The 12,452-nt window shown below is 30.6% G+C and overlaps 1 protein-coding gene across 1 annotated transcript; it reads right to left on the bottom strand.

Annotated features, from left to right (window-relative positions):
- Positions 1-3,924: 3,924 nt before the first annotated feature.
- On the bottom strand, positions 3,925-9,441 carry LOC129288215 (seed linoleate 9S-lipoxygenase-3-like). The gene is made up of 9 exons (XM_054924713.1): positions 9,141-9,441; positions 8,622-8,908; positions 7,696-7,936; positions 7,140-7,478; positions 6,622-6,707; positions 5,882-5,989; positions 5,460-5,767; positions 5,115-5,378; positions 3,925-4,843 (listed from the first exon to the last, which is right to left on the bottom strand). The coding sequence occupies exons 1-9, from the start codon at positions 9,370-9,372 to the stop codon at positions 4,090-4,092; spliced, it is 2,619 nt and encodes an 872-aa protein (XP_054780688.1). The 5' UTR covers positions 9,373-9,441; the 3' UTR covers positions 3,925-4,089.
- Positions 9,442-12,452: the final 3,011 nt, after the last annotated feature.

Genomic DNA, 12,452 nt, shown 5'->3' on the forward strand with positions numbered 1-12,452 from the left:
TATATACACTATATATATAGGCCTCACAGAATAAGTTTTTACGGGAAGAAGAGGAACGCATGGAGGATGGGTATTTATACAGACGAAGCTCGATATGGATATGGGGTTTTCAATGACTCTCACTTGCCTCACTTGCAAAATGAAAGTTTAATATTTATAAATTTTAAAAAAAATAAAGTAAACTTGCCCTTATCTTGAGCATTCTTGTCTGATTTGAAATTAATATAATTAATTTTTTTGTCTTCTTGTGACTTGACATTATCCTCGTCCTTCTAATGTAGTATTTAAAAATTAAATTACTTTTAAATCAATATATCAACATTTTGATATGTCAATATCTCATCATTATATATGTTAAAATGTCCCAGAAACGTGAGTGAATTTAAATCGGTATGAAAAATTTCACATCAAATAAAATTATATATACTAGCAATAATAATAAAGTAAAAAGATTGATAAATTCAATCTTGAAGTTTTGAATAAAAGTATAATAAGCAATTTTAAATCTTCAAAAAGATTGCTCCTTTTGTATTCAAATTAGAGAATTGGGTTTCAATCTTTTCAGTTTTGTTTCTTTTCTTCTTTTCTTTTGTCACTTCATTAGCTTGAAGTTTTGCAACTAATTGATGGGTTATTTTGTTAAAACAAATCATGTCTAGCTGAAATTCATAGGACATTATTATGAGATTAATTAATTGAATTAGATATCTTAGTTGGTGCTAGAGAGAGCTCTTAAACTTATACGTCAAATTGGTCCTAGCCTAGCACAAATTGATTATATATTATTGTGTTTAAGAAATGAAAATGGCCTTCGTTTTGATTTGTTCAAATTAATTAGTCAAATATGAAATGTCCAACGTTTGATTGCTTTTCATACGAATCTTTATTAGACAATTCTTCTCTATCATTTTATTGTTTATCACAACTTGTGCAATTGCGGTGTACATCTGATGGCGAACATTTAATTTATCTATATATATATATATATATATATATAAAAAGCTTGCCAATTAAATTGAAGGAGACAAATACAATTTATTTCTCAACCTATGATGCAATTAAATCGTAATACATTAATGTGAAACACAAGAAAATATTTTATATGCCTGTAAAACTATTACTATTGCTTCTCTCGTTGATTAGTAAATATACAATTAAATATCGATAATAGTACAGTAAATGCTTCTTGTTGATGTTAAATTAATAAGGATGATGAACATCTATCGTGTCAAAATAAACTTATGATCAAGAGAATTTTAATGTGATACATACTATAAAACACCTTATTATTATTTTTTTATGGTAATTCAACACATTAATTAAAACTGATAACTATTAAGCAAATTTAAACAACGTATGAAGCTATGATTGGGCGATAAATTCTGGCTAAGAAAACAATGACTAAGAAATATTCTATCTATCCGAATTTGATATGACATAATATACATACATACATGTGATATATATATAATTACACATGTTATGAAATTTATTAATTACACTTTATAATTTTAATAATTTTTTAAATTTTTAAAAATATCCTTTAAGGGAGAGGGAAGGAAAATTATTTAAAAGTTGAAATGATGATGAGTAATATTGGAATAATCATCATTAATAAAACTTTATAAACTGAATTTATTATTATCAAAATGAATTAAATAATAAAATATCAAATTAATTACTTCAAAAATATTTATAAACTGAGATGAGAGGGAAAGAATAGTATGTACCTCTCATTCTTGTGGAGGATATATATGGGCCACGTGGCAAAACGTAATGCTACTTTTTGGTTAAAATCAACGTAATCGTGATAAACTCATACAACACTAATATTAGTCCTCGAGGCTGCTGCTGACACTGACGTTGACTTGTCAACACAAACGTGCCAGCGGGTCCAAAACAATGAGCTTAAAGTTTGAGCACTGAGTCAAAACCATGACCCCCGAGCGGGTTGGTCAATCGACTCATCCGCATTTAAAAATTACGTAATAATAGTAATAGTAATATTATTATTATTTTTAAGATAGAAAAAGAAGGGTTTTAGGATAAGAACAACGGAGAATGATAGATAGGTCTTAAAAGAATTAATTAATTTAAGTTAAGTTTTAAATTTAAATTTTAAAATTTTGCAACTCAATTTTTTAATTTTATAATTTTATTGTGATGAATTTGTAACTTATTTTAAATTTAAAAAAATAAGTTACAAATTCATTGCAAAGCAATTACAAAATTGAGAAATTAATTATAAATTTTTAAATTTGACATTCAGGATCTAATTTGAATTAATTAATCTTTTTGAGATCTCCTTATCTTCTCTCTAAGAACAATAATAGTTAAAATTCTAAAATAAAATTAATTGATGACAACTAATTTACTCTGAATATAAGAAAAATTACTATGTTTCTCTTTGTTTTTATTTAGGAGGAGGGAAGCCCTCCACTGCAGCTGGAGATAAATTTGGACCATTCGGTTTGATGGTCCAAATTTAATATTTTTTATTTTATTTTATAAATAAAAATTATATAAACTATAAAAAATTTTAATAAATCTCTTCATTAGTTTAGACAATCTAAATTTAATATATATGATCTAGATATAATATTAAAAACAATTTAATATAAAAGCTATATTGTCTAGAATATATTTAGATAGTTAATTTATAAAAATTAAACATTTTTAATATTAAAGTTGCACTATCTAAATATATTTAAATAATTAATTTATAAAAAATTATAAAATTTTAATATTATATCTGGATTATATATATTAAATTTGAATTTTTTAAAAAAACTTATAAAAAATTTATTAAATTTTTTATAGTTATATAATTTTTTATTTTATTAAAAAAGATTAAATTTGGACCATTCAAATAAATCTGGATTGTCTCGATTTACCTCCAGTGCAGTGGAGGGCTTCCCTCCTCTCCTTTTATTTATAAGCAAAAACATAAATTTTAAGAAGCATTTTGTTTCATTGATTGCAGAGATAATTTAATCTAATTTTTTATTTTAAAATATAATTATTATATTTAATTAAATTTTTAAAATTGTGTAAGTTAATTATTTTCTTTTATATTAGAAATGAAAGGAGTAATTAGTCTTCAAAAAATTATCAATTGCCTTGAAACTTCCCAACGACATAGTTAAGAGTTTTAACATTTTAAATGCTGTCTTTATAGTAGAGTATAAACATCTCTATTTATTTAAATTTGGGTTCCTACACTTATTTAAATTTTGTTATAATTTTTATACATTTTTCAATATCTTAATATTTTAAGTCCCTATAACACCGTTCATAAAGGAATCTAGAACACTAAAAAATAAACTATAAAGACCTAAAATATTAAAAAAAAGTATAGAGACCTATGACAAAACTCAAGCAAAATGCAGAAATTTAAAGTTATATTTTTCTAATAATAATAATAATAATACAAGCTAAATTGCACCTGGGTTTTAATTTATTTATTTTTTTGTTGGTAGTGCGCTCCGAATTGGTATATATTTTTTATTTGTTATTTTCAATTTTATATTAATTACTCTGAAAAGTAGACATTTTTATTTAAAATTTTGAACATTTTCTTTTGTTGAATGCCTCAAAGCATATCATTATTGTTCATAACTTTTCTTGTGAATATATTTTGGGCATATTTGCATTTCTGCCTCAAAGCATATTTGCATATATGTATTTTGTCCAGTAGGTTTTTCAGATTGCTTTGTTATTAAATGATCGCACATCAAGTCCAGGATCGAAACGCTCAACGGTGATATTTATACATTACTTACTTCATCTCTTTCCAAATTAAATTCCAAAGTCAGAACTATGTAATTTAATTCTACTACCACATATTTAGGTTTTTAATAAAGAAATAAAGAATTATTTTGCAGTATTATCTCAGTTCAAATATAAACAAAGCTAAATTCAAAATAATAATAATAATAAACAAAGCTTGTTATTATTAATTCTATTACAGCATTTGGAAATGCACTTGCCGATTACAAACGGCACGGTTTATTGGGAAACAAGTAGAACATTTTGAAACAGAAATAAGTATTACAATCAAACACACAATCATTCTCATATGAAACATCTTCAAATGGAGATACTGTTTGGAATGCCCCTACTTGTTAGCCCTTCCTCACTTGTAGGATAAAGCAAAGTGTAAGGTACATTAACCACACCAACCCTGTTCCTCAGTTTCTCATCTTTGTTCTTCGCAATAAGCTTTTCTTCAATCTCAGAAAGCTTCTTCCCAAACTTCTTAAAAGCTTCCAATGGCTTCACATCAGATGTCCAGTCAGGACTGTCTCTCGTCCCCAGATAAACCTCATCAGAAGTGTGCCTTGACAATATCTCAATCACCGAAAGGTCAATGAGGGTCTGAATCTTTGGTGTTATTGTCTTCAAGAAAGCTTTTTCTGGGTTGTTCTTCAGCTCTTCAAATTCTTCACTTCCTTCTTCAGGAATCAATCTTCTACTCAGTGTTGGACGGTTCAGAATATAACCTCCATAAGGATATTGTCCAAAATTCACAGCTGCATGGAGAGCTGAAGCAGTCCATATGACAATAGTGCAAGATTCAACAAGTTCCTTGCGTGTCTGCATCTTAGGCCACCAGGGCTTGTCTTTCAAATCTCCATGACCCACTTCCACAAGTTCTTTCCACCAAGCTTGTAGTTCGGAGTCTTGTTTAACAGTTTCATCAGTCTCATAGTAGCAAGAAACATAATCTTGGACCCATGTCTTGATAGCATCCCATATCTCTAATCCATCCACAGCAAAAGGGTAGTCCTCCACTGCCAGACGAAGCCCATGAGGGCAACTTGGATCTTCAACTGCCATTCCTCTGAATTCAAGAAAATGAAGTGTCATCAACATGCTAATAATATATTTTATGTTATTAATTAGGAAGTCTAAATGTAATGTGGCACATCAGATTAAATTAGGCTTAATAGCTAGTATTAACATGGTAGAAGGACTCATAAATTTGAGCTTCAAGATTTTGAGTTTAAATGTGGTGTCTTTGTATTGTTCTTGCTCATTTGCTTTCTCCCCTTTTCCAAGTGTGTATATATATAGTTTCTTAATGAAAATGAAACTTTTGGATTATATTATACCTTTTAATAAGGTTAGCTGGTAGGGCTTGGTCAGGAAAAACCCAGTTCTTGTAGACCTTAGAAGACATCTCCATGGCATATTTTCCAGGCAAGAATGACAACTCTATAATGCCACTTGCATTGATCAAGGCTTGTCGAGCCAGCGCGTTTATGTTCATCGTGTCACGAAAATGTGGATGCAGGAGTTTGTGAATGGGATGAAGCACACTCAATTGCCTGCTCGTTGCTATGATGAATGGCTCAATAACTGCATGAGTATTTAGCCTGCGATGCAAAACACAATCATTAAAGTAAATTATACATGCAAGACTGAGTTCATGTGATTAATTCTCAGAAGTTATATACCAGTGGCTAACAAGTTGATGGAAGCCTGAGTCGTTGACAGTTACATAAGCTTTCGCTAAGAGCCAAATGGTGCCGTCGACACCTTGGTCTGCAGGTAGAATCACCTTACTAACAGCACCATGTTGGTCTCCATCAGGATGAGGTAAACTTAATTCAATGGCCAATGGCTTCAAGGTCCCATCGTCTTTCAAGAAGAAGACTGTTCTTGTGGCATAAGCCTTATTCCCAGTTTCACTGTTTATACGTCTCAGATATAGCATGAATGCGTCATGGTGGTCTAATATGAACAGTCTCCTGGTGGACAGTGCCTGTGAAACATATATATATATATATATAAAGTCATGAGATATATATATATATATATATATAGAGAGAGAGAGAGAGAGAGTTTATATCATTTTCTAAGATTTATCATCGTTTACCTCATCCACTGTGAATCCGTTCATGCTTTTCTCCAATTGTTCCTTGGTAATTTTGCTGGTTTGGTCACCGTAGAGATTAGCATCTAGCTTGCTTTTTGGGGGAAACTCCTGCAATTAATTTATTTTTCAAGAGAATTATGACAATTATCGCAAACTATATGATTCTCTGTTGGGCGATTAAGGTAATTAAAAGGATTGAGATTGAAATCATTTTTTAAAAATATTCATTATCAATTCTTTATTAAAAACTTGGTATATTAATTCGTGGATGTTTTCATCAGACTTGGTTAATGATATGATGCCGCACTATAAAGAAATAAATTATTGGATATATTTTAATTTGAACATTAAACATGAAGCACATGTATACATATAATATTTTTTCTTATGTCAATTGAAAATGAAGTTTAATTTTTAAGATTTAAAATTAGATTGTAATCTAACATACCATCGCTGTGCTATTAGAAAAATAAATATAATCATTTGCTATAGTTTTATTTCAAAACATGAATCACACGCATGCATACACAACACATAATATTGTTTGTCTTATGTCAATTGAAAATGATGACGTTTGACTTTTAAGATTTAAAATTCGATACATCTAATCATAACTTACTTAGTGTTGCACTTTAAAAAAATAAATCATGAAGCGCGAGCGCACATAACTTTATCATTGCTTATGTCAATTGAAGATGGAATTTAACTTATAGGGTTATTTTATCTTCTAATAAACTTACTTGGAGACATTGGATTAAGCAAGGATTCACACCAGCAAGCGTCTCTCTTGCAAATTCTTCATCAGTCATCCATCCAGAAACATTTTCTGCACCAATTAAGTGACAGAAATTAATTAAGCCTAGATTAATTGTTTCACAATTACAAATGCACAAGATTTCTATCTTACTTGGAGGCTCATTTATCTTATCAAATAATTTATTAGGTAAATTAGGACTGATCTCCACGTACAAGCCTTCATACCCCTCACATCCCTTTATTATTATATTCTTTTTTTTCGAGACTTTTTATATATTATACCTTATTATTCAAAGATACCTTAATATTCTAAGATTCGAGATGGCTTCCAAACAAAACAATTTATTATTATTTTTTTTATTTTTGGCACCAATTCACATCAATCCAGGCCATAGACTTTGAGGTAAACTCTTTAACCTTTCTGATCTACATATACATATACATATATATATATATATATATATGTCTTTTTAACTTATCTAAAATTAGGAGGCTCAATTACCTTTGATGATTGAGGGAGTTGGAAATCTGAGGAACTGTTCGCCATCAGTTCGGAAGAGTTCTGAGAGCAACGGTATGGGCAACTTTTCACTGAAATCCTTGAGCAAGTCGTGTGGCAGCTTCAAGCCACCACTATAGAGATCACGCACGTTATCAAAGTCCTTGAACTCATTTGACAATCTAAATGCCGATTCCAGTAAAGGCCTCAGATCTTGAGCCACAGATTTTAGCAAATACGCCAAGAAGTCTGATAACTTAGTGTGCCCAAACCGTTCATCTCGTGGCACATAGATGTCGAAGTTCTCAACAAGAAAAAGAAGCCTGCTCTCGGTGCTCGGATCTGTTCATTCAAGTATATTCAAACGAACAAAAAATTATGAACAAAAACAAACCAATACTAGCTGCTTAGTTATAACTGAGGAGAACATATCCAAAAGGACTTTTTTTTTTAATTTGATGCGTGACTTTTTCCTTTTACCAAGTCAACTCAACTCATACTTGACATGCCAACAACAACGCCCAGAAAAATGACAAAATTATATAGTTAATCAAGTTACCAGATTTGTTTGGTTGTCTGCTGGTTCTTCCTCTGCGAGGATAAGGATAATCGGCGGAGCCTCCGAGAGTTGGACGAGCTAGCTTTGCGTTGGAATCTGGATCGCCGAGATCGTTATAAGTAGCGTAATCGTAGACTCTGTCCCACTCTTTGCATTCTGAGAATCCATCTCCTCTTAGAGTAATCAGCTCTTGTTCTCTGTATTTCCGCAATGGCGCTGGTGTTTGGCTTGGCAGATACGCCTGCAACATAACATTAATTCCTTCATCAACCATATATGTGTTGAAAAACAAATAAATTCAAGAGAACAAACATTTCATTTGGTGGTTCATTTTACTATTTGTTTTTTAATTTTTCACCGAAGGTAGCTTCTGTTTGTTCTTCTCGGAGAGAAAAAGACACAAGCCAAGCCATGCATGCATGTAGGCCCTTATGACATACGAGACCCAACCTGGGCGGCTAGGTGACATGGCTTCACCACGTAGCAATCTGGCAATCCGAATTTAATTTGAACTATCCATATTTGATATAATATTATTTTCATATTTTTAATAAATTAATACTTTAGTAGATACATAATTAAAATAAATATTACTTTGTAACTGTCATTGTGTAAACAAAATTATTTTTATATGTAAAATTCCGGTACTACTTTTCAAATTAAGCAGAGACAATTTGAACGTTCCACTAACTCAAATGAAGTAAATTTTGATACGTTAATATTATTTAGCATTAGTGGGGCCACTTGACATGTCAGGTCTACGTGGAGCCAACAAGGCTTAAGTCTATCTCTTTACGAAAGCACGCATGCTTTTTGAAGAAAGAACAAACAGAGAGAAGCCCGAGCCCAGCATAGTAGTTAATAAATAATGAGGTAAATTTTTTGGAGCGTTGAAAATATTATTTAATGTAAGCTTACGTACGTACCTTGTTGGCGAAGAAGATGCGATCGCTTGGATATTTGCTATCAGGGTAAATCCAAGAGTTGCAAACAAAGTGGATGGAACTGTGATTTGGGATGTCATCAAGTGTCAAGCTCACAAGATAGAATTCATTTTGAAGATTGTTCCTAATCACAAAGGCTCCTGGCAGACCAAACTGATCATCGTACTCAAAATGAACCCTGCATGCAGCTTGGCCATTCAACAACGTTGGCAATGTCCGAATAAAACCTTCCAATGGCGCCGTCTTTCCCAGTTTCCCCAAACCATTCCCTGCTCGTCAATTTCAAAACAAAAACAAATGAACAAATTAAAAGACATCATATCTTAACACAAAATCTCAAAATTTAAATCTATGAATTCTTCTTTTTTAATATATATTGCTTACTAAGCCCAACTTTGTATACTACAAGACTTGTCATGTTACTTCAAGTCCACTTATATTTGGACAAGCTGTAACAGAAAGAAGGAGAGAAAGATATAGGTGAAAGATGAAAGAACGAACCAGGATCGGCCTTGGTGGAATTAATGAGTTGGAGAGAGACAGCTCCACCAATGATCTGATGAAGACCATCGAAGACAGAGGTAGCAACATCAAGACCCAAGTTGATTCCTGCTTTGAGGTCCAAATTATTGAACTCCAGAACCTTCTTGCTCATCAACACCACCGTACCTTTGATCTTTCCCTTGTTGCCACCAAAGATGTCTGACACAAAACTCACTCCTGAACTCAACATCTTTCCTTCTTTTTAATTACAGTAACTCGGAGAAGCTTTTTCAGAATCTGTGCGTTGATGAAGCAGAGCTAGACGTTGTGGGTATTTATAGAGTGGAAGGTGATGGGGTTTTAAGTAGTTTCAAAGGTTATCTGATTATTACTCCACGTGCACAACGTGCTTCTCGGCCGCTTGCATGAAGTGATGAAGAGATGAAATTGATTTACGAGGGAATTATTTGCATCCAAACAAGACAATCCGTTGTTTGACAAAGAACAAAAGTAGAATCATTATCTTTTCCAGTAACATTCCTTTTTTAAAAAAAAAATAATCACAACTAAGGCACCAAATTTGACCGTCATGAACTAACAAGTTTGGTGATATAGTACTTTGGCGTATAATATTTTAACGCCCGCCTGCTTTATCACGACACAACCCAGAGTGATACATTAAAAAAAGAAAAAAAAATAGTAATCAAGGATCATGACAAAAATTATATTAATCAAGAACTAATTGTTATTAAAACTTAAATAAATATTTATTAATAAATAGGCTCCAATGAATTGTTGCTAATTTAAAATGAATTATTGTTAAAACCCGAATAGATACTTATTGATAAAAGATTAAACCATATTAATAAGTATTCATTTAGATTTTAATAATAATTAATTCTTAATTAATATAATTTTTTGTCGGTGGTCTATATTTTTCCTTAACAAAATATCTTTATTTTTGTGGCAAAAAGTGGTTTTAAAAAGTTGAAAAAATTGGCCATAAGGATTGAAGGATCAATATTTGGGCATAAGTCCAAATATAGAAATAAAGCTTGCAGGGGATCATGGTCCTATATATTTTAAAAAAATATCTTTCTTTCTTTTACACTGATTTGTTGAAGTCATCATGAATCTTCAATAACCTGCACGCTAGAGATAAGTGCGGGATTAAAAAAAAAGGTATTTTAATATTTTCACTTAAAAATATATTATTCTTCAAGGACCATTGTCCCTTGTAATTAAGCTTTATTTCTGCATTTGAGACTTATGCCCTAATATTTAAGCCTTTTGGTCTTTATGGCCAATTTCCCCTAAAAAGTTAGATAATATTTATTTGTAACGTAAAGGAATATAGCGTCACGTTCCTTTAAAAATACTTAAAATGAATATGAATGTTAAAAATTAATATATGTATATATATATATCTATATCTATATCTATATATATAATATTTTTGGATGAGGATGAACATAAACATTGTGTTTTGAAGTATTATATTGTAAGATATTTATCATTGCAAAATATTAATATTTAAATTCAAATAAAACAAAACTGACTTTTAATTATTCTAAATGTGGTTATGTTGAATATTTTACTAAGTTAATTTTTGGCAGTATTATCATTAATTTTATAATAATTTAATCAGGATTCATAGCTTGTTCACAAAGTCAAACTAAGGAATCCAGCTAGTGATCCTAGCTATATATGTATGATCTTTAATCGGGATATTCATTGTCATCTCTTAAAATAGAGGATGACCGGCACGGGTGCGAACTACATTGTGCATTCTCGTAAGCCTTAAAATAAAAATTCATTTCAATTTACTTTTAAATAATCAAGTCATGTAAAAGTTCTAACACTTTTAATACTAATTGTCAAAGTAAAGCTTCAAAGCTTTTATAAAAATTTTGACAGAACATTTTCTGTAAATAAAGTCTCTTGAAAATTCTTTAACATAAAAAAAATATTCTACAAAATATAATATCAATCAAGAACTTAGCTCCTTCCCGCTAGCAAACAATATATAAAACAAAACAAAGTTCTCGCAACAATCTATGTGGAACAACTACTCTTTTCTCTAAATTAAAATACATAAGACTTAAATATTTACATTAAAAGGTAACAATACCAAGCAAAATTTCCACCCAATATTGCCATTTTGAGGTCGGCGATAGGAGTAGCATCAATTAATAAATCTGAGACCAAAATAAATTTTTCAGTGAATAGCACCCCCAAAAATGAATTTAAAAGAATTAAAATAATAAATTCAAATAATCGTGTAAATAATTGAAAAGATGATAATCCAACATAATAACTTCATAAATATATAAATCATAATCATAATCATGAAATGAGAGTAAATTGAAAGCACTTTATTCTATCCTTGTTAAAGAAAACAAATTACTCGTGCAAAAATAAATAAATAAAAATACAATTGCTAATTGAAACCATTGGAATTTCAAATCAATGAGTTTCAAAATTCAAATTTTTGAGGACTTAATAGAACAAGTAACAAACGTGGATACACAATCCACGAGGGTAAGAATAACCAAACACAGCTCATGCCATGAAAACAAACGTGGACACACAGTCCACGAGGGTAAGTAATCAAACGTAGCCAAAGCCACGAAACAAACATAAACACACAATCCACGAGGGTAAAAATAACCAAACCCGGCTTAAGGCCATGAAATCAAATGCGGGTACAAAGCCCACGAATACCAAACGTGAGAACAAAGCCCATGAGACAAACTAGCTAGTTATTAACCACAGTGCGCTACGGGCTAACGGAACTGCCATTAGCAGTAGTGGTCTGTCTAAAGTCCTCTTGAAAATCACATTTCAAACATGCGAGAAAAATAATTATTTTTGCAATAAAATTTTCCATTCTCAATACCAAACTTGCATGAATTGTTTCAAATCTCAAAATTTGACAAAATAGTACTTCATAGCCAATGTACAGGCTAACATTAATTGAGTAACCAAGAAATTCTGGAGTTTAATAAGCAAGAATGCCTTCATCCAAGTTAGAAATATATTTCTTGAGGAAAAATAAATGAACATATCATAATTCAATTATCCTTCTTCAATATTTCAAAAAAAAATTAATATAATTTAGAAGAGTGAAATATTTCAGTAAAAGACTAGTAAAAATAAAAATAAATTAAATGAGATGCTATCCACTTACTTGAAATCTCCAGAATTTAAATTTCTCCTCTCAACTTTAATCAAATTTCTCCATTTCCAAATTCCCTATAATTATATTAAAATTTTATTTAATTCTCAACCAGTACAATAATTTTTTTTCCAACTTCACTCACCTCCAAT

Source organism: Prosopis cineraria, unplaced genomic scaffold, assembly GCF_029017545.1.
Source record: "Prosopis cineraria cultivar Desert tree isolate PC_DT_omini unplaced genomic scaffold, ASM2901754v1 PC12, whole genome shotgun sequence".
NCBI classification, from domain to species: Eukaryota; Viridiplantae; Streptophyta; class Magnoliopsida; order Fabales; family Fabaceae; genus Prosopis; species Prosopis cineraria.